This window comes from Salmo salar, chromosome 13 (assembly GCF_965601325.2).
Source record: "Salmo salar chromosome 13, fSalSal1, whole genome shotgun sequence".
Taxonomy (NCBI): domain Eukaryota; kingdom Metazoa; phylum Chordata; class Actinopteri; order Salmoniformes; family Salmonidae; genus Salmo; species Salmo salar.
In genome coordinates this window covers 51,258,636-51,285,352 of record NC_138303.1, presented here as the reverse complement: position 1 = coordinate 51,285,352, position 26,717 = coordinate 51,258,636, and the positions used below count along the sequence as shown (strand labels likewise).

The 26,717-nt window shown below is 42.1% G+C and overlaps 1 protein-coding gene across 1 annotated transcript; it reads left to right on the top strand.

The window, feature by feature from the left end:
- The first annotated feature begins 27 nt into the window (after nt 1-27).
- LOC106567369 (uncharacterized protein KIAA2013 homolog) lies at nt 28-25,065 on the top strand. The gene is made up of 3 exons (XM_014136530.3): nt 28-1,684; nt 10,496-11,358; nt 22,762-25,065. The coding sequence occupies exons 1-3, from the start codon at nt 715-717 to the stop codon at nt 22,792-22,794; spliced, it is 1,866 nt and encodes a 621-aa protein (XP_013992005.3). The 5' UTR covers nt 28-714; the 3' UTR covers nt 22,795-25,065.
- Nucleotides 25,066-26,717: the final 1,652 nt, after the last annotated feature.

The following is a 26,717-nucleotide window of genomic DNA, read 5'->3' as shown; positions in this document are numbered from 1 at the left end:
AATTCTCAACTAATTCCGACACTTCCGGTGCTGTCATCCAACGTGCTTTGCGGTAATTTCAGTAAACCCATGCAGAAGTGTCAACGATAGATTGGTGATTTGCTTGAAAAGTAATCCACCTCAAAAAGGAATGAAATCCCAACTGCTAGACATAAGCGACAAATGAGCAACAATTGCACTCAATGGATGTATTGCCACGATGTGAGAAACAAATGCAAAGTGTCGCCAAACTAGCAGCGCAATGCTAGTTTGCAACCACCATAACTTAGCTAGCTCGCTAGGTACGTTAGCTCACTTAGCTTGTTTTGGTTAGCTTGTTAGCATGCTAACTGGTTAGATTTGACAGCAATCAAGGTTTGACATGGACATTTTAGCTAAGGTGCTGTTAGTTGGATAGCAACATACAGTAGCTTGTTAGCTATACAAACTTTGAGTACCAGGTTATTAGCATCGCTAGTTAACGTTAGCTAGCTAGGTAAAGTTAGCTTAGTTACCGTGTGCATTGCTAGCTACTATAGTTGTCAACAGGAAAGACTTCCTACAAAAATAACTCAAAACTTAAGCGGTCATCTCCTAGTCTAACGTTGATATTGGTTAGAGAGAATGGAGAACCACCTTTGACGGTCCTTTGTTTTGTTATACTGTTAATTAGGTACTATAGCTAACTACTAAAATTGCATACTTGAGTTATAGTGACTCTAAAGCATAAATACAATGTGGCTCCAGCAAAGACTAAAGTGCCTACCAGGTCTGCTGTCAAGCAGCTGGGCTAGAAGAATGCTCATTGGACTGCTGTTTTTCCTAATCTTCTACTGGTACCTTAGCTCAGACGGCGCTTTGAGGTTGTTCAGTGGCTTAGGCCAGTCGGGCGGGCCAGCTGGGCAATGTCTCCAGACTGAGATCCACAGGTGGAAGTCACTGGTGGACCGGGGCGAGGGAATCTACACTACTCCCCAGGAGAAAGCGGTCACGCCTTTCGTCTCAGGTAACGGCCATTTCCTGGTGGACATTGACTCCAACAGACTGTGGGTGGCCTCGTCCTCCCAGCCCGGCTCGGCCCCAGTTTACCAGACTGAGTACTCACCCATAGTGGGCATCCACATCCCGGGGAAGCGGGCCGAGGCGCGAGCCACCATGCTCTGGTTCCGCAAAGGGGCTGTCCTGTCCGTCCGCTGCGTCCTCCCAGGGGGAGCCGGCAGCTCCGGATCAGCCCGTGACTGCCTCACCATCCGAGAAGAGTTTATCGCCCACCGCAGCCGGCCCAATGTCTTCCTCCAGAGGATCCACATCAACAACCCCTCTGAGCGGGCCGCCACCCTGGAGGTGTCCACCGAAATGCCCTCGTTCGGGAGCAAGTTCTCAGCCAGTGTGGAGAAGGTGGAGGACAAGGAGGTAGTGCTGTCATCGGGCCGCGTGGTTCTGCCGGAGAAGAACCAGATAGTCCTGGTGGTGGTGGCCACCAATAAGCTGGGCAGCCGCATCCAGGTGGCTGCCAAGTCAGAGTTTGCCGAGAATGTGTTGTCGGTGGTGTGGATGTCGGAGCCCATCGAGTCAGCCAAGCTGGAGGAGACCTTCACCAGGCTCCGAGACGGGGTCAAGAAAGAACTGGGAGAGCTGCTGAGGGCAAACGTAGAAGATCTGGTCCAGGACCACCAGCAGGCCTGGATGGACCTCTTCATCTCTGGTGAGTGAACACAAAGTCAAGGCTGAGATGCCATGCCTTTTGTGTTGCAGTGCAGAATGATGTTGTGGTATTTAGATAACTCTCACATGCTTTCTCATAGACTGTACAGGATGAAACAATTATTGGATGGTATTTGCATGCTACCTAATTATGATGAATGACTAGGCTAATGAATGATGTAGTTCTAGATCAAATGACTATAGAGCTGGGCGTTATGGACAAAATTCCATATCGTGGTAAATCAAAGAAGGAAATAAAATTAATTGCGATGCGATACATTTCGATGAATTATTTTGGATGGAGGTGCTAAAGCTGGGTGATATGGGCAAAAAGAGATATCACAATAAATGTTACTATTTTGCTCGATAACAAATACAACGCCATTATTTTAAATGGACATTTACAGGGCTCTAGACAATTTTTTTGCCCCCAGTGCCAAGACTGAGATGGTAGCCTATGATATAGAAAAAAAGTTTGCTTAAAAAATATTCAAATAACACAAAGTGTTGATCCCATGTTTTATGGGCTGAAATAAAAGATCTCATAAATGTTCTATATGCACAAAAAGCTTATTTCTCTAATGTTGTGCACACATTTTGTTTACATCCCTGTTAGTGAGCATTTCTCATTTGCCAAGATAATCCATCCACCTGACAAATGTGGCATATTAAACAGCATGATCATTACAAAGGTGCACCTTGAGCTGGGGACAATTAAAGGCCACTCTAAAATGTGCAGTTTTGTCACACAACATAATGCCACCGATGTCTCAAGTTTTGAGGGAGCATGCTATTGGCATGCTGACTGCAGGAATGTCCACCAGAGCTGTTGCCTCCAGCGTCGTTTTAGAGAATTTACGTCCAACCGGCCTCACAACCACAGACCACATGTATGGCGGCGTGTGGGCGAGCGGTTAACTTAAGTCAACATTGTGAACAGAGTACCCCTATGGTGGGGTTATGGTATGGGCAGGCATGAGCTACGGACAATGAACAGAATTGCATTTTATCGATGGCAATTTGAATGCACAGAGATATCGTGATGAGAACCTGAGGCCCATTGTCGTGCCATTCATCTGACGCATCAACTCATGTTTCAGCATGATAATGAACGGCCCAACGTCACCATGATCTGTACACAATTCCTGGAAGCTGAATATGTCCCAGTTTTTCCAGTTTACTCTCCAGGCATGTCACCCATTGAGCATGTTTGGGATGCTCTGGATCAACGTGTACGACAGCTTGTTCCAGTTCCTCAGAAAATGTGCATATCCATTGAAGAGCAGTGGGAAAACATTCCACAGGACACTATCAACAGCCAGATCCACTCTATGGGAGGAGATGTGTCACAATGCATGAGGTAAATGGTGGTCACACCAGATACTGACAGTTTTTTTCTGATCCACCCCCTACTTAAAAAAAAATAAAAAATCTATCTGTGACCAACAGATGCATATCTGTATTCCTAGACATGTGAAATTCATAGATTAGGGCCTAATTTATGTATTTCCATTGACTGATTTCCTTATATGAATTGTAATTCAGTCAAATCTTAGAAATTCTTGCATGTTGGGTTTATATTTTTGTTCAGTATATTTCATCTAACATATCCAGGAAATGCATGATTGATATTTTGATGTTCAACCTGTCAAAATAGGATCCAGAATGATCAGATTTATTAAAGGCTCTATAGAGAATTTGGCAACATCTTTGTGCGAATTGGCCTATAGGCTATATTATTCACTACCTGAGGAAGTGGTAACTCAAAACATTTAGCTAGATTGCTAACTCTAAATATTATACAGTTGCTAGATAGCCATGTAAGCTAATTTATTAATATATTATAGGGATGTAACAATTGATCGATACGCATCGGTCCCCGATTCAGATGTGTAAGAAACAAGTGCGTCGTCCACGGACACCAAACCGATCCAAATTTAGCATGCATTGGTCAAAAAAAGTCTATTAAAACTTTACAAATCGCCTGTCCACAATTACATTCTTTCTACCTCATCTTTTGTGACAACTGATGCATCCTCTCCTTTTAGTGTCGAACTGCATGTAACTGTGTTGAATCATTGATCTACAAGTCATTTTGAATGCCAAAAAACCCTGTCAATATCAGTAGCCTAATCAAACTGCTCACTCTGCCCAGCTTCGCGAGATTACCAACACGAGGTAGGCGACCTGATCTTACACACCTGCGCGACACCTTAAGCATTGAAATGGTAAAATGGCTTAATTTGATATTAGGCTTTATTAGTTGAGTGACAACCTATGTAATTTCCTAGGTTATTGTTATCTATGTGCTGTTGAAAATTGTATTTTACCGGGTCGGTGGGTTGTGGAGGCCAGGTCATCTGATGCAGCATTCCATCACTCGCCTTCTTGGTAAAATAGCCCTTACACAGCCTGGAGGTGTGTTGGGTCATTGTCCTGTTGAAAAACAAATGATAGTTCCACTAAGTCCAAACCAGATGGGTTGGTGTATTGCTTCAGAATGCTGTGGTAGCCATGCTGGTTAATTGTGTCTTGAATTCTAAATAAATCACAGACAGTGTCACCAGCAAAGCACCCCCACACCATAATACCTCCTCCTCCATGCTTTACGGTTGGAAATACACATGCGGAGATCATCCGTTCACCCACACCACGTCTCACAGAGACACAGCGGTTGGAACCAAAAATCTCAAATTTTCTAATGTCCATTGCTTGTGTTTCTTGGCCCCAAGCAATTCTCTTCCTCTTATTGGTGTCCTTTAGTAGTGGTTTCTTTGCAGAAATTCGACCATGAGGGACTGATTCACAGTCTCCTCTGAACAGTTGATGTTGAGATGTGTCTGTTACTTGAACTCTGAAGCATTTATTTCGGCTGCAATTTCTGAGGCTGGTAACTCTAATGAACTTATCCTCTGCAGCAGACGTAACTCTGGGTCTTCCATTCTTGTAGCGGTCCTCATGAAAGCCAGTTTCATCATAGTGCTTGATGGTTTTTGCGACTGAAAAACCCATAATGACTGACCTTTATGTCTTAAAGTAATGATGGACTGTCATTTCTCTTTGCTTATTTGAGCTGTTCTTGCCATAATATGGACTTGGTCTTTTACCAAATAGGGCGATCTTCTGTATACCCCCCTACCATGTCACAACACAACTGATTGGCTGAAATGCATTAAGAAGGAAAGAAATTCCACAAATTAAATGTTAACAAGGCACGGCTATTAATTGAAATGCATTCCATGTGACTACCTCATGAAGCTGGTTGAGAGAATGCCCAGAGTGTGCAAAGGGTGGCTATTTGAAGAATCTCAAATAAAAATATATATTTTGGTTTGTTTAACACTTTTTGCTTACTATATGATTTCATATGTGTAATTTCATAGTTTTGATGTCTTCACTGTTATTCTACAATGTAGAAAATAGTCAAATAAAGAAAAACCCTTGAATGAGTAGGTGTTCTAAAGCTTTTGACCGGTAGTGTAGATTCCTTACACATGTAAATGTATTATTGAGTTTGAGTATGGTAACATGAATAAGTATATTTCAAGCTAGAATCTAACACCAAAATAAAAGTAATCTACTGGAGACAACTCTCATCTGGCTATACCTGCTGAATGGGGCTTACAATAGATTTAGATTCACCACCAGCAATAGCTTAGGTAGTTTTGCTTGAAATAATATATGGTCATTTTTAGATGTACAGGTTAAAGTTTAAAACGACATAACAAGGACAAAAGTCACTTTTGCAAGGTGCACTGCATTGCCAAAGAGACGATCACTTCCAAACGTTCAAAACCATTTTATTTTGAGATGGGGTGGTGAAATCCAAAGTTGTGCTATATATTCATTGCCTATGTTATAGCTAATTTGTAAACAAATATTGATACATTACTAGCTAACACTTAATCTGCAAAATTACAAGTTAATTAGTGGGTAATGGTGATTTCAGAACCAAAGTGCGGGGACAAAAACCATAGGCTACAATCTGATAGTGTTAGTGGGGTGGTAGATGCCTAGACTCCCTTAAGGGGCCTACATAGTACATACATTATTTACACCCACGCACAAACATGTACACACTTCAGCTCAGAGAGGCCCAGCTAGGCCTAGGCTACTTGGCTCTGCTCATCGGGCGCGTCAAATAGCATTTTATTGGTCACATACACGTGATTAGCTGATATTGCGGGTGTAGCGAAATGCTTGTGCTTCTAGCTCCGACAATGTAGTAATATCTAACAAATTACACAACATGTACCCAATACACACATCTAAGTAGCAATGAATTAAGACTATATACATATGGACAAGCGACGTCAGAGCGGAACGGACTAGGATACAGTAGAATAGTATAGAAGACAGTATATACATATGACATGAGTAATGCAAGATATGTAAACATTATTAAATAAATGAGATACCGTAGAATAGTATAGAAAACAGTATATACATATGAGATGTGTAATGCCAGATATGTAAACGTTATTAAAGGGACTAGTCTTCCATTCCTTAAAGTGGCCATTGATTTCTAGTCTATGCCTATAGGCAGCAGCCTCCAAAGTGCTTGTGATGGCTGTTTAACAGTCTGATGGCCTTGAGATAGAAGCTGTTTTTCAGTCTCTAGGTCCCAGCTTTGATGCACCTGTACTGACCTCGCCTTCTAGATGATAGCAGGGTGAACAGGCAGTGGCTTGGATGGTTGATGTCCTTGATGATCTTTTTGGCCTTCCTGTGACATCGGGTGCTGTAGGTGTCCTGGAGGGCAGGTAGTTTGCCCCCGGTAATGCGTTGGGCAGACCGCACCACCCTCTGGAGAGCCTTGCTGTTGCGGGATGTGCAGTCGCCGTTGCAGGTGGTGATACAGCCCGACAGGATGCTTTCAATTGTGCATCTGTGAAAGTTTGAGGGTATTAGGTGACAAGCCACATTTCTTTAGCCTCCTGAGGTTGAAGAGGCTCTGTAGCGCTGCCTTCACCACACTGTCTGTGATGGTGGTCGATTTCAGTTTGTCAGTGATGTGTATGCCAAGGAACTTGAGGCTTTCCACCTTCTCCACTGTAGATAGGGGTTGTGCAACCTCCCCCCCCCCCCCCCCCCTCCCATCTACAGTTTCCTGAAGTCCATGATCATCTTCTTTGTGTTCACGCCGTCATGGGTGAACAGGGAGTACAGGAGGGGACTGAGCTCGCACCCTTATGGGGCCCCAGTGTTGAGGATCAGCGGAGTGGAGGTGATGTTTTCTACCTTCACCACCTGGGGGTAGCCCATCAGGAAGTCCAGGACCCAGTTGCACAGGGCGGGGTTTTTGACCCAGGGCCTTGAGCTTAATGATGAGCGTACTGTGGTGTTGAATGCTGAGCTGTAGTCAATAAACAGCATTCTTACATAGGTATTCCTCGTGTCCAGATGGGATAGGGCAGAGTGATGGCGATTGCATCGTCTATGGATCTATTGGGGCGGTAAGCAAATTGAAGTGGGTCTAGGGTGGCAGGTAAGGTAGAGGTGGTATGATCCTTGACTAGTCTCTCAAAGCACTTCATGATGACAGAGGTGAGTGCTACAGGGCGATAGTCATTAAGTTCAGTTACCTTTGCCTTCTTGGGTAATGGAACAATGGTGGCCATCTTGGAGCATGTGGTGACAGCAGACTGGGATAGCGAGAGATTGAATATGCCCGTAAACACACCAGCCAGCTGGTCTGCGCATGCTCTGAGGATACGGCTAGGAATGCCATCTGGGCCGGCATCCTTGCGAGGGTTAACATGTTTAAATGTTTTACTCACGTCGGCCACAAAGAAGGAGAGCCCACAGTCCTTGGTAGCGGGCCGCGTCGGTGCACTGTGTGCCACCGAAGAATGTGTTTAGCCTGTCCGGTCTCGGCGACTTGGCTGGTTTTCCTTTTGTAGTCCGTTATTGTCTGTAGTCCCTGTCACATACGTCTCATGTCCGAGCCGTTGATTTGCGACTCCACTTTATCTCTATACTGACGTTTAGCTTGTTTGATTTCCTTGCGGAGTGAATAACTATGCTCTTTATATTCTGCCATATTACCAATCGCCTTGCCATGGTTAAATGCGGTGCTTCGCGCTTTCAGTTTCGCACGAATGCTACCATCTATCCACGGTTTCTGGTTAGGGTAGGTTTTATAGTTTCTGGTTAGGGTGGGTACTACATCTCCAATACGCTTCCTTGTAAACTCAGTCACGGTACTACCCGTATGTGTCTAGATTATTTTCGCAAGCTACCCGGAACATATCCCAGTCCACGTGATCAAAACAATCCTGAAGCGTGGATTCCGATTGGTCAGACCAGCGTTGAATAGTACAAAGCACAGGAACTTTCTGTTTGAGTTTCTGCCTATAGGACGTGAGGAGCAAGATGGAGTTGTCGTCAGATTTGCCGAAAGGAGGGCGGGAAGGGCCTTGTAAGCATTCCGGAAGTTTCAATAGCAATGGTTGAGAGTCTTAGTAGCGCGAGTAGTACAGTCAATATGTTGATAGAACTTTGGTAGCCTAGTCCTCAGATTTGCTTTGTTAAAATCCCCAGCTACAATAAATGCAGCCACAGGATATGTGGTTTCCAGTTTGCATAAAGTCCCGTGAAGTTCTTTGAGGGCCGTCGAGGTTTCGGCTTGAGGTGGGATGAAAACGGCCGTGGCAAGAATTGTCTTGGGAGATAATATGTTCAGCATTTAATTGTGAGGTATTCTAGGTCAGGTGAACAAAAGGACTTGAGTTCCTGTATGTTCTTAGAATTACACCATGAGTCGTTAATCATGAAACCACCTTCTGCTACCCGGAGAGATATTTATTCCTGTCTGTGTGATGTACTGAGAATTCTGCTGGCTTTACCGACTCCGACAGAGTGTTCCAGGAGAGCCATGTTTCCGTGAAACAAAGTATGTTACAGGCCCCGGTGTCTCTCTGGAAAGAAATCCTTGCATCAAAACCATACTAACTACAGCCTACTCCGGTTGTAAAGTGGTGCCATGAACTCCATATTAAGAGGTGAGAAATACATTCTATACTCATTACTCTTTTTTTCCGTAGTAGCATTTTGAGCAAAGGTCATATGCTTGTGCTTGTCCTCCGTGCACACAATGGGGAGTGGGAGTGGCTCGCTCACACAGCAGCTAACAGCTAAACGGGGACAGGCAGACGCTTTCATAGCAGTAATCATCATTTCTAGGCTATTACTGTTGACCAAATAATGTTTTTAGAACAATCTACAGGAGCGTTTTGTAGCAAAATCACACAACATTACCAACGCAAAATGCAATGTAAGAGGAAGGCAATGTCGGTTTCTGTAATTTTCATTTTATTGTCCCAGCTCTACTGTGCGTCTTTCTTTTAACTGGGTTATTTGTATGACTTGTTCTGGCAGACCACGTGGAGATGCACCTGTTTTATAATGGTTGCAGAGATTGTGGTGCCTACTATGGTGCGGCTTGGTGCCTTAGTACAAGGATTGATAGTTTGGTAGGCCATCAGTCAGGGGCTCAGGTATTTCTCTTAGCCCTAGCTATTGTAGCATGTCTAGAGGGAATGTGCAACTAGCTTAAGATGTTTGTTGGAGTAGCCTAAATCTACAGGATGAGAGAGGATGTCCTTTAATGTTCAACCTGCGGGAGTTGTGCAAAAATTGCTCTCGTTGTCCTGCAACGTCACATAGTTTAGTTTCATATTTTTACAGTGGGGAGTGAGAGTCAGCAGCCGACAGCGAAACAGGAACCGACAGATACTTTCATAGCAGGAATCAACATAATACATAGGCTGTAACTTTTTTTATTTGTCTTGCGTTGTTGGTGGTAGGTGCACTTGATTCAGAAGCCCTTCACGCCGGGTAGGCAAAGTGTTCCCATTTTTAACCATTTAATTTGTCTGAAGGGATAAACGCCGCCTACCCGGAAGACCAGGAGAGCTGTGGCTAAATCAAGGGCTTCTCCTCCACTGGCCAATCAGATAACTCAAATCACTGTGCCTACGGCTTCCACAACCCTACAGGCACAGCAAAGTTTGATACTAGCCTATGTGAGATTTCATAACTTTTTTAAAAACATGACCAGAGAGAGAGACTAAAAGAATACAGCAAAGAGCTGATATTTTATGAGTGAGTTCATGTTTAAGTTTTTATTCAGCACTGCTGCTCGCTCTCTCCCTCCCTCCGCTGAGACTGACCATCAGATGCAGGTACCCATCAGTCCTGCAAAATAAAAAAGCTAATTATTTCCATTTATGCTGTGATAATGTATTAGGCCTACTGCCCAAACCTCATCCCTACAGAACTGTTTTATTCAGTTAATGTAGCATAGGCCTACATGTTTAAAGAAAAAATCTGAGTGGTAGATCTTTGCTTGCTTTTTGACTGCTAAAGTGATCTTGACTCAAAGATTGGTGACTTCTGAGCTACAGGAACGTTGTGTACCAAAAATCACCCAAAAATTCAGACGTAAGCAAACTGCTTCGGTAATAAGAAGGCAATCTCTGTTAGCTTTTGCAGAGGCAGCAGCTATTCTTCCTAGGGTCCACAAAAAAAAGAAACCACCGAACATGACAAGTAATAAAACACTGCTAGACAAGGACAGCCACACATTTTAAATACAACCATATACAAACAATACAACATAAAACAATACAACTACAACAATTATGTGTGTCTGTGTGTGTTTGTTTCTGTGTGTGTATCCCCTTCACAGTCCCCGCAGTTCCATGAGATGTTCTGGAATGTTGGTGTCGGTACTTTTCAGTTGATCGTCCCAGCTCTACTATGTTGACTTATTGTTCCCACATCTGCTGTGTGTGTATCTGTCCTGCAGGGGTGGAGATGCGTAAGATCACCGACGCACACACGCCATCCAGCGCCACAGTCAACACCACGCTCTACTACGTCCTCTCGGCCTCGCCGGCTCCCCTGCTGGACCGCCGTCTTGGCACTGAGGAGCGCGCCCGTCTGGAGTCCAGCCTCAACTACGCCGACCACTGCTTCAGCGGGCATGCCACAATGCACGCTGAGAACCTCTGGCCAGAGCGGGTCAGCAGCGTGGCCCAAGTCCTGCAGCTGGTCAACCTGTGGACCCTCACCCTGCAGAAGAGGGGCTGCAAGGTGCTGGTGGCGGCGGGCGCCCATGGCGTTATGCAGGGTGCCGTGCTCAGCTTCGGAGGCCTCTCATTCAACGAAAACCACCTGCAGTTCCAGGCGGACCCAGACGTGCTGCACAACAGCTACGCGCTGCGGGGAATCCACTACAACCAGGACCTGATCAACCTAGCTGTGCTGCTGGACTCCGAGGGCAAACCCTTTCTGCACGTGTCAGTCAAGCCCCAGGAGAAGCCCGTGGCACTGTACGCCTGTGAGGCGGGCTGCCTCAACGAGCCGGTGGAGCTGACGTCGTCGCTGGTGGAGGCCAAGGGCCACGTGTTCCCTGTGATGGTGACGCAGCCCATCACGCCGCTGCTCTACATCTCCACGGACCTGCGCCACTTGCAGGACCTGCGGCACACGCTGCACCTCAAGGCCATCCTGGCGCACGAGGAGCACATGGCCAAGCAGTACCCCGGCCTGCCCTTCCTCTTCTGGTTCAGCGTGGCTTCGCTCATCACCCTGTTCCACCTCTTTCTCTTCAAGCTCATCTACAATGAGTACTGCGGCCCCGGCGCCAAGCCTCTCTTCAGGAGCAAGGTATAAAAACACAATAAACACAACTACTTTGAACTGATGAACAAAAAACTGTCCACAACAAACTGATTTGAATTGATGAACAACAAAACTGTCAGTTGTCCTCTTCTCGATTTGTTTTTTATGTGTGGTGGCGAGAATAACCTTTTTCTTTAATGCTTCTTCGGGTGTCTGTCTGTTTTAGCAGAGATATAGTTTGGATGTGTGTGTGGGATGTTGTCTTTGGAGTGGATTTGCATAATTGCTGTGCACCCCCTCGCCCATTTTCCTGCTCTCCTCTATACAAACCAGAAATTATTTGGTGTGTTGTCGTTTTCTATGTATGAAAGGAATCAGTTTGCGAAGTCATTTGACGACAAATTATCTAATTGGAAAGTAATGCACAATATTTAGTGGGGTCCGAAATTATTGACACCCTTGTTAAAGATAACCCTCGTTAAAGCAATAATCACTGTATAAAATAAATAAATCCCAATACTGAGCTATGTTGTATGCTCAACAAAATTGGGAGGTTGTATTATTTTTATATTATTACAGTTGCTCAGAGATTTTGTTTCACAAGTCATACTTTTTTTTCCTCTCAAAATGAGTCCAAAATTACTTCCCCAAAGATTCTTATAAATAAAGTAGTCAAAAGTTTAGAATTTCGTCCCATATTCCGAGCACGTAATGACTACATCAAGCTTGTGAATCTACAAACTTTTTGGATGCATTTGAAGTAAATTTTTTGGTTGTGCTGCAGATTATTTTGTGCCCAATAGAATATGAATGGTAAATAATGTATTGTCATTTTGGAGTCACTATTATAAATAAGAATATAATGTTTCTGAACACTTCTACATTAATGTGGATGATTACGGATAATCCTGATTTGAATCGTGAAGTTACAGAGAGTCAAAGATCATACCCCCCAAGACATGCTAACCTCTCACCATTACCAATAACTGGAGGTTAGCATGTTTGGGGTATGATCTTTAACCCTCTAACTTTCTCACTCAACATTATTCACGATTTATTCAGGAGTATCCGTAATCATGGTAGCATCCACATTAATGTAGAAGTGTTTAGAAACATATTCTATTCTTATTTACAATAAAAGTCACTCCAAAATGACACAATACATCATTTATTATTCATTTCTGTTGAAAACAATCTGAAACGCAACCAAAACGAACTGCAAATGCATCCAACAAGTTTGTAGAGTCACAAGCTTGATGTAATCATTGCCTGCTAGGAATATGGGACCAAATACTAAACTTTTGACTACTTATTTATTATTTCTATGAATAATTAGGGGTGTCAGTCATTTTGACCCCTACCTTTTTGAGACGAAAAACAATTGTACTTGTTAAACATTTGCTCAAAGAAAGAGAAGTTGCATTAGTATAATATAATTTCACCCCCCCCCAAAAAAAATGTTTTGCATACAATATAACTCAGTATTTGAATTATTTATTTTATAGTCATTATTGCTCATCTTTATCAAGGATGTCAACAATTTCGATCCCCACTATATTTTGCAATGACTAGCCTTTTAAGCCTATGTATGAGAGATGTACATTTGATTAGAAAACTTCTATGTCATTGAATGGAGCAGTATAAGGAGTCCTCATTTAAGATGGCGGACCACAAGATCCCAGTTCTGTTACTGAACATTTAACTATATGCACTAGCGTTGTCATAATACTAGTATCGTGTTAAGGAAAAAACAAAACATGAAGTGGACTTCATTTCTCGAGAATAACTGTCCTAATGTTGAAAAAACACAAGTAGGTTTTTCAAGGACCCTAGTTTCATCTTTTTCATGTTTTCGTTTTTGCCATGGATCTGGTATCGTAGTATCGCGATACTGGTGTTGTGACAACCCTAACATGCACTAATGCATCGATAATATAGTCTTACTTGTTTCCTGATGGAAGTTGTTTTAGTCCATCGATTTCAGAAACAGTGCAAGCAACCTCCTTTTGTTGTACCTTATCAGAGAGGATGAGGCGACGTGAGTGGGTTTACTCCACCCAAAATCTGTACACGTCAAGCAGATCATTATTTATTAATCAAGTGGAGTTTTTGTATGAGGGCTAATGAGTGTCCAATTTAGTCTTGTAAGGTTTCGTAATGCTTAGGTTGTTACAAGTGTACTGATATCAATGTGATACACGTGACTTTGAGAAAATACACTTTATATCGGAGTTGTCCCGGTTGAAATTCGAGGCTAGCATAGAATCTCACTCTCCATTGAATAAAGGCGGTTGACGTCAACACACCACATCAAATCTAAATCAAATTTGATTGGTTACATACACATATTTAGCCGTTGTTATTGCTGGTGTTCAAAAAAATATTAAAATAAGATGTATCCACCAATACAAAGTCAGGAATAGGCGGGAGCTTGACAGCCTGCCGTTCCGCTCTGTGGACAATGAATCCCATTGTTAGTGGAGACACAAGCATCTCGTCATTATATCCATTATCTTTGACCTTATACATATTTCCAAATGTAGGCTGTAGCTTTTCCTGTCTGTGTGGATGCAAACAAGGTTTCCCCCCAACCTTAAGCCTCTGGTATAGCTAATGATGTGTTTTGTTCAATCCCTATACTGGTGCCTTCAAGTCTCCTCTCAATCAACAATTGTGCGAATGTGGGTTTTGAATCTTTTCAGTTCTGTTCGCTTCAGTACTATCCTAATTTCTACCACCTCGAATTGACACACGGCATACTAATTTCAGCATGAAATTACTGAGCACAGGTCGACCCAAGGTTGAGCTTCTTGTGGTCCGCTATCTTAAATGAGGACTCCTAATACTGGTGCATTCAATGACACAGAAGTTTTCTAACCAAATGTACATGTCTCATATTAGACTACAGGCCTAAAATGCTAGTTATTGCAAAATATACAGTGGGGGAAAAAAGTATCTGATCCCCTGCTGATTTTGTACGTTTGCCCACTTACATAGAAATGATCAGTCTATAATTTTAATGGTAGGTTTATATGAACAGTGAGAGACAGAATAACAACAAAAAAATCCAGAAAATCGCATGTCAAAAATGTTAGAAAATTATTTGCATTTTAATGAGGGAAATACATTTTTGACCCCTCTGCAAAACATGACTTAGTACTTGGTGGCAAAACCCTTGTTGGCAATCACAGAGGTCAGACCTTTTTTGTAGTTGGCCACCAGGTTTGCACACATCTCAGGAGGGATCTTCTCCAAGCCATTAAGGTTTCGAGGCTGACGTTTGGCAACTCGAACCTTCAGCTCCCTCCACAGATTTTCTATGGGATTAAGGTCTGGAGACTGGCTAGGCCACTCCAGGACCTTAATGTGGTTCTTCTTGAGCCACTCCTTTGTTGCCTTGGCCGTGTGTTTTGGGTCACTGTCATGCTGGAATACCCATCCACGACCCATTTTCAATGCCCTGGCTGAGGGAAGGAGGTTCTCACCCAAGATTTGACAGTACATGGCCCCGTCAAATGATGCGGTGAAGTTGTCCTGTCCCCTTAGCAGAAAAACACCCCCAAAGCATAATGTTTCCACCTCCATGTTTGATGGTGGAGATGGTGTTCTTGGGGTCATAGGCAGCATTCCTTCTCCTCCAAACACGGCGAGTTGAGTTGATGCCAAAGAGCTCCATTTTGGTCTCATCTGACCACTTTCACCCAGTTGTCCTCTGAATCATTCAGATGTTCATTGGCAAACTTCAGACGGGCATGTATATGTATTCTTGAGCAGGGGGACCTTGCGGGCACTGCAGGATTTCAGTCCTTCATGGCATAGTGTGTTACCAATTGTTTTCTTGGTGACTATGGTCCTAGCTGCCTTGATATCATTGACAAGATCCTCCGTGTAGTTCTGGGCTGATTCCTCACCGTTCTCATGATCATTGCAACTCCACAAGGTGAGATCTTGCATGGAGCCCCAGGCTGAGGGATATTGACAGTTCTTTTGTGTTTCTTACATTTGCGAATAATCGCACCAAATGTTGTCACCTTCTCACCAAGCTGCTTGGCGATGGTCTTGTAGCCCATTCCAGCCTTGTGTAGGTCTACAATCTTGTCCCTGACATCCTTGGAGAGCTCTTTGGTCTTTGCTATGGTGGAGAGTTTGGAATCTGATTGATTGCTTCTGTGGACAGGTGTCTTTTATACAGGTAACAAGCTGCGGTTAGGAGCACTCCCTTTAAGAGTGTGCTCCTAATCTCAGCTCGCTACCTGTATAAAAGACACCTGGGAGACAGAAATCTTTCTGATTGAGAGGGGGTCAAATACTTATTTCCCTCATTATAATGCAAGTCAATTTATAACATTTTTGACATGCGCTTTTCTCTATATTTTTGTTATTCTGTCTCTCCCTGTTCATATAAACCTACCATTAAAATTATAGACTGATCATTTCTTTGTAAGTGGGCAAACGTACAAAATCAGCAGGGGATCAAATACTTTTTCCCCCCACTGTAGTGGGGTCTGAAATTCTAGGCTTTGTCTCAAAATGAGAAAGAAAATATGCCCATCAGGCATTTAGCCAAAGAGAGACACCAAAACTGGACAAATCTAACGGGTTAACCTCTCTGGTATCAGTGGGACGGTAGCGTCCCACCTTGACAACAGCCAGTGAAAATGCAGGGCGCCAAATTCAAAAAATAGAAATCTCATTATTAAAATTCCTCAAACATAGAAGTATTATACACCATTTTAAAGATAAACTTCTTGTTAATCCAACCACAGTGTCCGATTTCAAAAAGGCTTTACGGCGAAAGCACACCACGCGATTATGTTAGGTCAGCACCTAGCCACAGAAAACCATACAGCCATTTTCCAGCCAAGGAGAGGGCTCATAAAAGTCAGAAATAGCGATTAAGTTAATCACTAACCTTTGATCTTCATCAGATGGCACTCACAGGACTTCATGTTACACAATAAATGTTTGTTTTGTTCAATAATGTCCCTCTTTATTTCCAAAAACCTCAGTTGAAATTGGCGCGTTTTGTTCAGTAATCATTCTCAAACAAACATCCGGTGAAATTTCTGAGAGCCACATCAAATTACAGAAATACTCATCATAAACATTGATGAAAGTTACAAGTGTTATACATAGGATTAAAGATAAACGTCTTGTTAATCCAGCCGCTGTGTCAGATTTCAAAAAGGCTTTACGGCTAAAGCACACAATGCGATTATGTTAGGTCAGCGCCTAGCCACAGAAAACCATACAGCCATTTTCCAACCAAGGAGAGGTGTCACAAAAGTCAGAAATAGCGTTAAAATGAATCACTTACCTTTGATCTTCATCTGCTGGTACTCCCAGGACTCCATGTTACACAAATGTTTGTTTTGTTCGATAATGTCCCTCTTTATGTCCAAAAACCTTGTTGGTGCGTTTAGTTCAGTAATCCAAAGGCACAAAGCGTGCTCTCAACATCCAGACGAAAAGTCAAAAAAGTACAATAAAAGTTAGTAGAAACATGTCAAACGATGTTTAAAATCCAGCCTCAGGTTGTTTTTGTCATAAATAATCAATAATATTTCAACCGGACAAAAGCTTCGTCAATAGAAAAGGAGAAACAAGAAAGGCGTGCTCCCGATCATGCGCTGGCTTCATGTCTGAAAATGTCCACTGTCCACTCATTGAAAGTGCTGTATCTCCCTCATTTTTCAGAGTAAACGCCTGAATCAATGCCTAAAGACTGGCCACATGTAGAAGAAGCCATAGAGATCGTGAACTGGGTCCTAAGTCTTTATATGGTGGATAGGCTTTCAATGGAAAAACAGCCTTTCAAAATAATAGTACTTCCTGGATGGATGTTCCTCAGGTTTTCGCCTGCCATATCAGTTCTGTTATAGTCACATACATTATTTTAACAGTTTTGGAAACTTTAGAGTGTTTTCTATCCAAATCTACCACTTATATGCATATCCTAGCTTCTGGGCCTGAGTAGCAGGCAGTTTAATTTGGGCACGCTTTTCATCCAAAATTCAGAATGCTGCCCCCTACCCTAGTGAAGTTAAACGAGGTGGTACTAGTCTGGGAATTTTCCAAAAGCTTCTTGATACTCATCTATCTACAGTATTTGTTGAAAAATTAGATGTGTGTTTGAAATAATGGGCACTATGAAGGATGGACATTTCTACTGTAAGTGGTTGTGCTTTGATTAACTATGAATGAGCGCCGCCAACTAATCCCTTTTCGCCGTGTGGCATCGTTTTGGTTTGTCTGTATTTTGTGGATGGTGTTTTCTATTGATTCACTCTGATTAAATTAAGGAATTAAATTGACAGGAGGACTTGGTCTCTCTTTGATATCTAATCTAACAATAAGCTTGCTGTTTACTCATACCTATGTGTGTTTTGGCACTCATCCTATCCCCAACTGACTTCTAGCTCCTAGGCACGTGTAGAGATTTCGATGACAGTTCCAGTTCCAGTAGCTCCACATTGTCTTCTGACAGGCCAGGTGGAATTTCTGCCATATTTCTTACACCTTTCCAATCCTCTCAGATCACCACATTTGCCCTGGGGTTAGAAGCTTAACCTTGGGTCGATTGGGGTAAATCCATATGAATTCAATCACTTTTTGACAGCATCCTTTTTGATTTAAACAAAACTTTGCATATATGTTTGCCCATGGCAGGGCTGGCGTTATAGTGTTATACCTCCTCACCCGTCCAAATTCAATATTGAAATATTGATAATTTATCTGACCGAGATGCGCTCAGACAGAAAGACGCATCAATCTCAGTTAAAGCATCCGGGCGAGTGAAACAGCGCCCCTCTGTCTCAGTATGTGTAGCCCATGTATCTGATGCTGTCTGGACCAAAAGAGTATGGCATGTCATAATCTTTTGGTCCAGACAGCATCAGATATATAGGCTACACATACTGAGACAGAGGGCGCTGTTTCACTCGCTCAGATGCTTTCTCCAGTGATGTAGTTTCAGCAGAGAGAGAGGCAAAGCGAGAGGGCTCACTCTTGCCAAAATCTGTCCAATGCGATTCTATGGGAATAATATGCAGACCTAAGCTTGTCGCCTGCCTTCCCACCTTTGGGACAAAGACTCCCGTTGTTAGGGCGGAGATATGAGCATCTCATCATTATATACAGATCTTTGATTTCAGCCTCTTGCGAATTTGAAAGGAAAGTTGGCGGGTGCATAGGGCACTGTTCGGATGCTGGATTGCCCTAAAGTAAAGTGATGTTTTGCCAAAATTATATAATTATTCCTGTCTAAAAAAAATAATTTAAAATACTTCACCAAGGAGCTTGACTTAGCCACAGAGGATCATAAGCTTATTTATTTCAAATCACAAGTGTGTTTGGGAAGCCATGGATTTGGGTAAGGTGCGTGGCAATAGGACTAGTTGATTGCGTTGCGGCTGTCGGTGAAAAGCGTCTGAAATGTGTGAAGATAATGTGTCTTCAGTATAATTTAAAATGTTGCATCATGAAGAAGGGGAGAGGGGTATGGCGAAGATGGGGTGCGTCTTCAGAATGCATGCATCAGTAGGAAAGTGCCCATTTAGCCGCCAAAGTGTAACGATGTGTCCATATGGTAGAGGCTAGTGCTCTAGCCATAGTTGAGTTTGAACTTTTTAGATTTTTATCATTTTACTTCATATTTGTATGATTGAGGAGGAGGAGGGGGGAGGGAGGGAGAGGGTCATTGTTCCTGTGTAATGTCTGAGTGTGTGCATCACACATGTGAACACCTGCTGTAGACAAAGGTATAAGGAAATTAAACTGTTCCACAAAAATGTGCACATATTAATTACTGGCATGTAGATCGGTAGAAATTGTAGGATAAATTGTAAGCTTCCTCAAACTTGAAACTCCTGAGCTGCATATGGTCTTTACTATTACACCCATTTAAAACATGCGTGCAAGCGCATGCACACACAAGAGGTCCTGGGAAGAAATGGGCGCGCCTATGGAAATCAAATGCCCGTCCAACTGATTCATTCTGGCCCATGGAAAAATTGTCAGAAAGTGACTTTTTGGACCTGAATGCCAAAACATTCAGGAGATAGAGGTGCTCAAAGTTGACCCATTTTGCATATCAAAATCAAATCAAATCAAATTTATTTTTATATAGCCCTTCGTACATCAGCTGATATTCTCAAAGTGCTGTACAGAAACCCAGCCTAAAACCCCAAACAGCAAGCAAAGCATGTGAAAGAAGCACGGTGGCTAGGAAAAACTCCCTAGGAAAAACTCCCTAGAAAGGCCAAAAACCTAGGAAGAAACCTAGAGAGGAACCAGGCTATGAGGGGTGGCCAGTCCTCTTCTGGCTGTGCAGGGTGGATATTATAACAGAACATGGTCAAAATGATAAAATGTTAAAATGTTCATAAATGACCAGCATGGTCAAATAATAATAATCATAGTAGTTGTCGAGGGTGCAACAAGCACGTCCGGTGAACAGGTCAGGGTTCCATAGCCGCAGGCAGAACAGTTGAAACTGGAGCAGCAGCACGGCCAGGTGGACTGGGGACAGCAAGGAGTCATCATACCAGGTAGTCCTGAGGCATGGTCCTAGGGCTCAGGTCCTCCGAGAGAAAGACAGAAAGAGAGAAAGAGAGAATTAGAGAGAGCATATTTAAATACACACAGGACACCGGATAAGACAAGAGAAATACTCCAGATGTAACAGACTGACCCTAGCCCCCCGACACATAAACTACTGCAGCATAAATACTGGAGGCTGAGACAGGAGGGATCAGAAGACACTGTGGCCCCATCCCGGACAGGGCCAAACAGGCAGGATATAACCCCACCCACTTTGCCAAAGCACAGCCCCCACACCACTAGAGGGATGTCTCCAACCACCAACTTACCGTCCTAAGACAAGGCCGAGTATAGCCCACAACGATCTCCGCCATGGCACAACCCAAGGGGGGGGGGCGCCAACCCAGACAGGAAGACCACGTCAGTGACTCAACCCACTCAAGTGACGCACCCCTCCCATGGACGGCATGGAAGAACACCAGTAGGCCAGTGACTCAGCCTCTGTAAAAGGGTTAGAGGCAGAGAATCCCAGTGGAAAGAGGGGAACCGGCAAGGCAGAGACAGCAAGGGCGGTTCGTTGCTCCAGCCTTTCCGTTCACCTTCACACTCCTGGGCCAGACTATACTTAATCATAGGACCTACTGAAGAGATAAGTCTTCAGTAAAGACTTAAAGGTTGAGACTGAGTCTGCGTCTCTCACATTGGTAGGCAGACCATTCCATAAAAATGGAGCTCTATAGGAGAAAGCCCTACCTCCAGCCGTTTGCTTAGAAATTCTAGGGACAATTAGGAGGCCTGCGTCTTGTGACCGTAGCGTACGTGTAGGTATGTACGGCAGGACCAAATCGGAAAGATAGGTAGGAGCAAGCCCATGTAATGCTTTGTAGGTTAGCAGTAAAACCTTGAAATCAGCCCTTGCCTTAACAGGAAGCCAGTGTAGGGAGGCTAGCACTGGAGTAATATGATCAAATTTTTTGGTTCTAGTCAGGATTCTAGCAGCCGTATTTAGCACTAACTGAAGTTTATTTAGTGCTTTATCCGGGTAGCCGGAAAGTAGAGCATTGCAGTAGTCCAGCCTAGAAGTAACAAAAGCATGGATTAATTTTTCTGCGTCATTTTTGGACAGAAAATTTCTGATTTTTGCAATGTTACGTAGATGGAAAAAAGCTGTCCTTGAAACAGTCTTGATATGTTCTTCAAAAGAGAGATCAGGGTCCAGAGTAACGCCGAGGTCCTTCACAGTTTTATTTGAGACGACTGTACAACCATCCAGATTAATTGTCAGATTCAACAGAAGATCTCTTTGTTTCTTGGGACCTAGAACAAGCATCTCTGTTTTGTCCGAGTTTAAAAGTAGAAAGCTTGCAGCCATCCACTTCTTTATGTCTGAAACACAGGCTTCTAGCGAGGGCAATTTTGGGGCTTCACCATGTTTCATTGAAATGTACAGCTGTGTGTCGTCCGCATAGCAGTGAAATTTAACATTATGTTTTCGAATGACATCCCCAAGAGGTAAAATATATAGTGAAAACAATAGTGGTCCTAAAACGGAACCTTGAGGAACACCGAAATTTACAATTGATTTGTCAGAGGACAAACCATTCACAGAGACAAACTGATATCTTTCCGACAGATAAGATCTAAACCAGGCCAGAACTTGTCCATGTAGACCAATTTGGGTTTCCAATCTCTCCAAAAGAATGTGGTGATCGATGGTATCAAAAGCGGCACTAAGATCTAGGAGCACGAGGCATACCCTACCATATCATGAGACATCCATGTCTTCATCACTGGATAATATAAACAGTTCAGTTTGATATCATTTAAAACCTTACAAACAGGGTTTTTAAACTTATAATTTCTTGAAAATCGTGTTTTTAATAAAAAAAAATATTTGATTTACATTTAACGTAAATTATCTGAAAACGCATAAACACACATTTCTCATTCGGATAGGTTGTAGCTTAGACCCGACTTTACATCATCTGGGGTTTTTGTGTTGTGCCCGCCATCTGTTGAGACACAACATGCTCTTGAATACAGGGTGGGTGTAATTTCAATCATATAAATCAAATTTATAGAATGGACCTATCCCTTCAGACCACTGCGATTTAGCTGGTACACCACTGAAATGTAAATGTACATTTTAACTTCTAATTACTACCACAAAGATGTCTGCTAGTCTACCCACCATCGAGCATCAACTTAAATGGTCATGTCTATTCTATTATCTATATTTCTATGATTTCAATTGGTTTTCTATGGAGGATTGACTGTGTAATTTAAAACAGATATTCCCATTCAAGTCAAGATTCTCTGATGTGTAGACCTCCAACCATTTTTGTGCTGCCATTTAAAAGTTGATATTTTAATTATATTCCCATTTTAGTACATTTATCAGCCCAAGCATGACACCCACCGTGTATTCAAGAGCATGTTGTGTCTCAACCGATGGCGGAAACAACACAAAAACCTCAGATGTCAAATGGGCTCTAAGCTACAACCTATGCAAATAGGACAAAAATCTGAGTTTGCACGTTATTGGATAATTGACTTTTAAGGTGAAATTATTATTTTTTTATTCAACATTTTCTTAAATAAATTATGAAACAGTTTGACAACCTATTTGTACATTTGTAAATTACATAAATCTTTTCCAGTGATAATGACATGGATGTTTTATGGTATGCGAAATCAGTCAACTTTGAGCACCTTTATCTCTTGAATGTTTTGGCATTCATGTCCGAATGGTCACTCTCTGATCACTTCTACAATGGGCTAATATGCATGGAAAGTTTTGTTCAAATCAAAAGGGGTGCTATCAAAAAGTGATTTAATTCAAATGGATTTGTGTTGCATCTCCTGTTTCCTCTTCCTGTTTATAACCCTCCCCTTTAACCTCACCAGGTGACGAAGCCAAGTGAGGAAATGGAAGCTTAGGAAGCAGCCATGACATCACAGGTGCAGAGTAGCAGCCAGCGAATTACATTGCCATAAAATGTGTTACTGTTCATGTCATCTGATTGGGATCATTATTTGACAATGATATTTGTATTGAGATGGTCAACATGTTGATTTGACTTTCGACATGTTGGCGCTGAATTCAGAGAAAAAAGCTCACATTGCCTGATGACTTCTTTCATTGGCACGGCTAGTGAAAGTCTGTCATTCTTTACAATGCTTCCATTCATTTTGGCAGGACCCGTCGGTTTGAATGAATACCATCATCATACACTATGGGTGAAAGATGCCAACCGATTGGTTGTCACTCACTGGCAAAACTCCAAATGGAGGTTCAGGTCTCAAAGGTTGAAGTATGAGCGTGATTGAAAGGTATCGTCTTATTTTCTTTCACATTATTGGTCCTGTTGGTAAATGTTAATATCCATCCTTGCTTTCTTACTTGGAAGTCTAACATGGTCTAAAATGATTGCGTTGGTAAAGGCAAGGATTCCACTATCTAACTTTCACCAATGTTGTTGTTACAGGGAATGGGGGGGATGGATTTTCAAATGATTTAAACAGGTACATTTCCTATACCCCTCTAGTCTATTTACTGCAAAGCTTAATATAGTAAAAATTAAGTATAAAAAAAATCTGAGGATCAACTTGTGCCGAGCAAGTGTCAATTTATTCTTAAGACCCATTGATATCAAACCGATATTAAATTAGCAAGTCCGTCCGGCAGTGTGCATTGGGTCTTAATTTCCTAGTGAAAAAAGGCAGTCTTATTGCTCTGAGTCTGCCACTCAATGCACTTCTTCAAGACCTCTGCTTCTGAACACCAAACATTGCTAAGGTGACCAAAATATATTCACTACCTGATCTTTTCCTGTCCCTTTAAGGGAGATGTAGTAGTCATAGAAGTAGAATCCTAGAATAGGGATAATATTTATATGGTTCTAGTCACTGCTTTGTGCCGTTTCTACCATATAGAATTCTGGAATATGTGAGTTTTCCCTTCCCTGTTTTTCATGACATCTCATGACTGAAATGATTGGCACCCTTCATAAAGATCAGCAAAAAATACTATAAAATAAATACATATACTGAGCTATATTGTATTTGCATTTTTTGTTGTTGAAATTATATTTTATACTAATATAATTTCTCTGAATTTGTAGTTTTTTTTAACAAGTAATACAAAATATATAAAATAATTTTTGCCACCTCTGTTTTCACTACCCCGGCACCCTTCCCTTGTGAGGATAACATCACTGAGCCTTTTTAGGTACTGGGTTATTTTCTGCTTATCACATCCTCCTTTCGATACCAAAACCACCACTGGTGTGTGGCCAAAGAGCTCTATTTGCATGTCATCTGAACATAGCACTGGTTCCAATCCAAGTCAGTGCCAATGCCGTTTAACAATCTCCAGGTGTTTACATTTATTGAATGACATGAAAATAGAGCTCTTTGGTTTCGTGTCAAAAGAAGGCTGTGATGAGCAGAAAATAACCTCATACCTACTGTAAAATACGGTGGTGGATCTTTGTTATGGGCTATTTTGCTTCCACTAGTTAGGGCCAACGGCATGATGAACTTTACCCAGTACCAGGACATTTTAGCCAAAAACCTGATGTCCTCTGCCAGGAGGCTAAAACTTGGCCGCAAGTGGATCGTCCAGCAAAACAATAACCACAAGCACACATCAAAATCCACAAAGAAATGTTTAATTGAACACAAAAATGTTTTATTGCAATGGCCATCGCAGTCACTGAACCCCATTGAAAACCTGTGGTATGAATTGAAGAGGGCAGTCCATAAGAGTAGACAAAGGATATCAAGCTCTAGACTCTATTATGCAAATTAATCTACCATGATTGAGTGAATTTATGTGCTTAATGTTGTTTTTAAATACTCCAAAATTACTAGATAAACTGAGTCTACCAATCCGATTTGTTGTGATGTGTGAATTGTTTTCATGAGTTCATATGTATTTTTCATCTTTGTTCATATAGAATTTTTAAGGGCTTTTTTGAATCCTTATTTTGATTGTAACTAACTACTGAGTGTGCCTTTTTTTTTTAAATATAATTTATTCTGATTACACCTACAGTTTGGTTGCACTGTACTTGACTATGATGATGTGATTTGAGAGAAAATAAAAATCTGTATGTTATTGTAAATTGATTTGGATAAAATACAAATGTATACATAGACTTTGAATTATGATGTAAATTTGTTCAATTAAAGTATGCCGTCAGAGATTGTTAAACTATTTTTTTTCAAATCTATGAAGTTCTATTTGTATTCAGCAGTGATTGACTTGGGCCGGAGCTGTTCGGGAACGCTGTACCGGCACTTCTAGTTTTGGGGGAATTGCGTACCAAGCTCCTCTAATAAAAACAAGGTAGCCTAGGGCTGGCCCAGATTCACACACCGAGGCAAAAAAAAAGTCTGATCAAAGCTGAATGAATAGCAAGGGAGAGTGTCATTCATTTCCTCATTCCCCTTTGTTCCGGTTTATGTGCCGCTAGTATGTGAATCTGTGAAAGACAGTATGTTGTTCGAGATTGCGCAGATTGAAAATGTGCCAGACTGAATGACATGATGCGCTGTTCCAAGTTGTCAAATGAGGGTTTGTAAGGTCATGGAAATTAGTTAAATAATTGTTTTTAAAGTAATTCATGAAAGCACACTTTGAAATATAAACTACATGTCAGGCATTATCGGAATGACCCTAAAGGTGTATGTATGTCGTGCTGTTTGTGTGAGTGGTCCGTTGCCCGAGTAGAGGGAGCGCGACATGCAGCAGCAGGTGTAAAATGACTGACAGACAGACCTAACTAGATCACCAATTCAAAACGTAATTGTAGCAGTTATCTCGCTAGTTAATTATAGCTAACTAAGTATTCATTTAATTGTTGCCTTTCCACCGACACTGTAGAGCCTAAATAAATATGCACCGTTGGAAAGCTGGGATTCCCCTCTATTAAATAGTAGTTGTGTAATTAATATAACGTAAAAAATATAAGAATAGCGTAACTGACAAATAACTTGCTGTGCATAGATCTCCGCTGAAACATATGTAAGAACATGTCTAGTTAGTTAGCTTGACTTGAAGCAGTGGCTTGTATTCATGGATGCCAGGGGAAGCCAGGCATCCTCATTTTTTTTTGTTTGTTGATAAAATAATATAGCTTTCGTCTCTGTTTTCATAATTTTCCTTCAATTCGCAAGCAGCTGAATGTATCTCACAGGAGAAACGCTTCGAACACACCGACTGCGTAATGCATCACTGCTGCATAACATTTTGCGCAGCTAGGCAACTATACTGATGCAGGTATCTTTTGCAGATGGTCGCATGCGGTTGGACACATGGAGAGACTCATTTTCGCAGTATCCTCAAAACCGTGTCTTTTTGACAAAACTGCTGACAGCTTACAGGGACATAAACACTAAAAATGCTGCTTGGAGACAAGTGTCCACGATAGTAGGATTGCCAGGTCAGTTTCGTAGTGACCTTGTGCTAGATGTGGCTAGCTAACCTTGCTTGCTAACCTAGCCAATGAGGTGTGTGTGTGTGTGTGTGTGTGTGTGTGTGTGTGTGAAAGAAATAGTCATATAAATTATGCTAGTTCCTACCCCTGATAACTTTACCAAATAATCATGTTTGGATGAGTGTGTATGTCAGATAAATAGAAATGGTAGATACTACTGTACCCCTGATAATTGGTCAGATAACCGTGTGTGTGTGTGTGTACGTACGTGTACAGTAGGTGACATGTCTATGATAGCTATCTAATAACTATAGTTATGCTAGGTAATGGTTTGGCTTATCATGTTCATGTCTATGTAGAAGAAGATTTTAGGAGGAAGTGGAGAGTACTCAGGGACAGGTATCAGAGAGAGAGAAGGGC

Coding starts and splice junctions, on each gene's coding strand:
- LOC106567369 (XM_014136530.3), top strand. CDS start 715: ATGTGGCTCCAGCAAAGACTAAAGTGCCTACCAGGTCTGCTGTCAAGC. Junction 1,685..10,495: donor GATGGACCTCTTCATCTCTG/GTGAGTGAACAC, acceptor TCTGTCCTGCAG/GGGTGGAGATGCGTAAGATC. Junction 11,359..22,761: donor AGCCTCTCTTCAGGAGCAAG/GTATAAAAACAC, acceptor TAACCTCACCAG/GTGACGAAGCCAAGTGAGGA.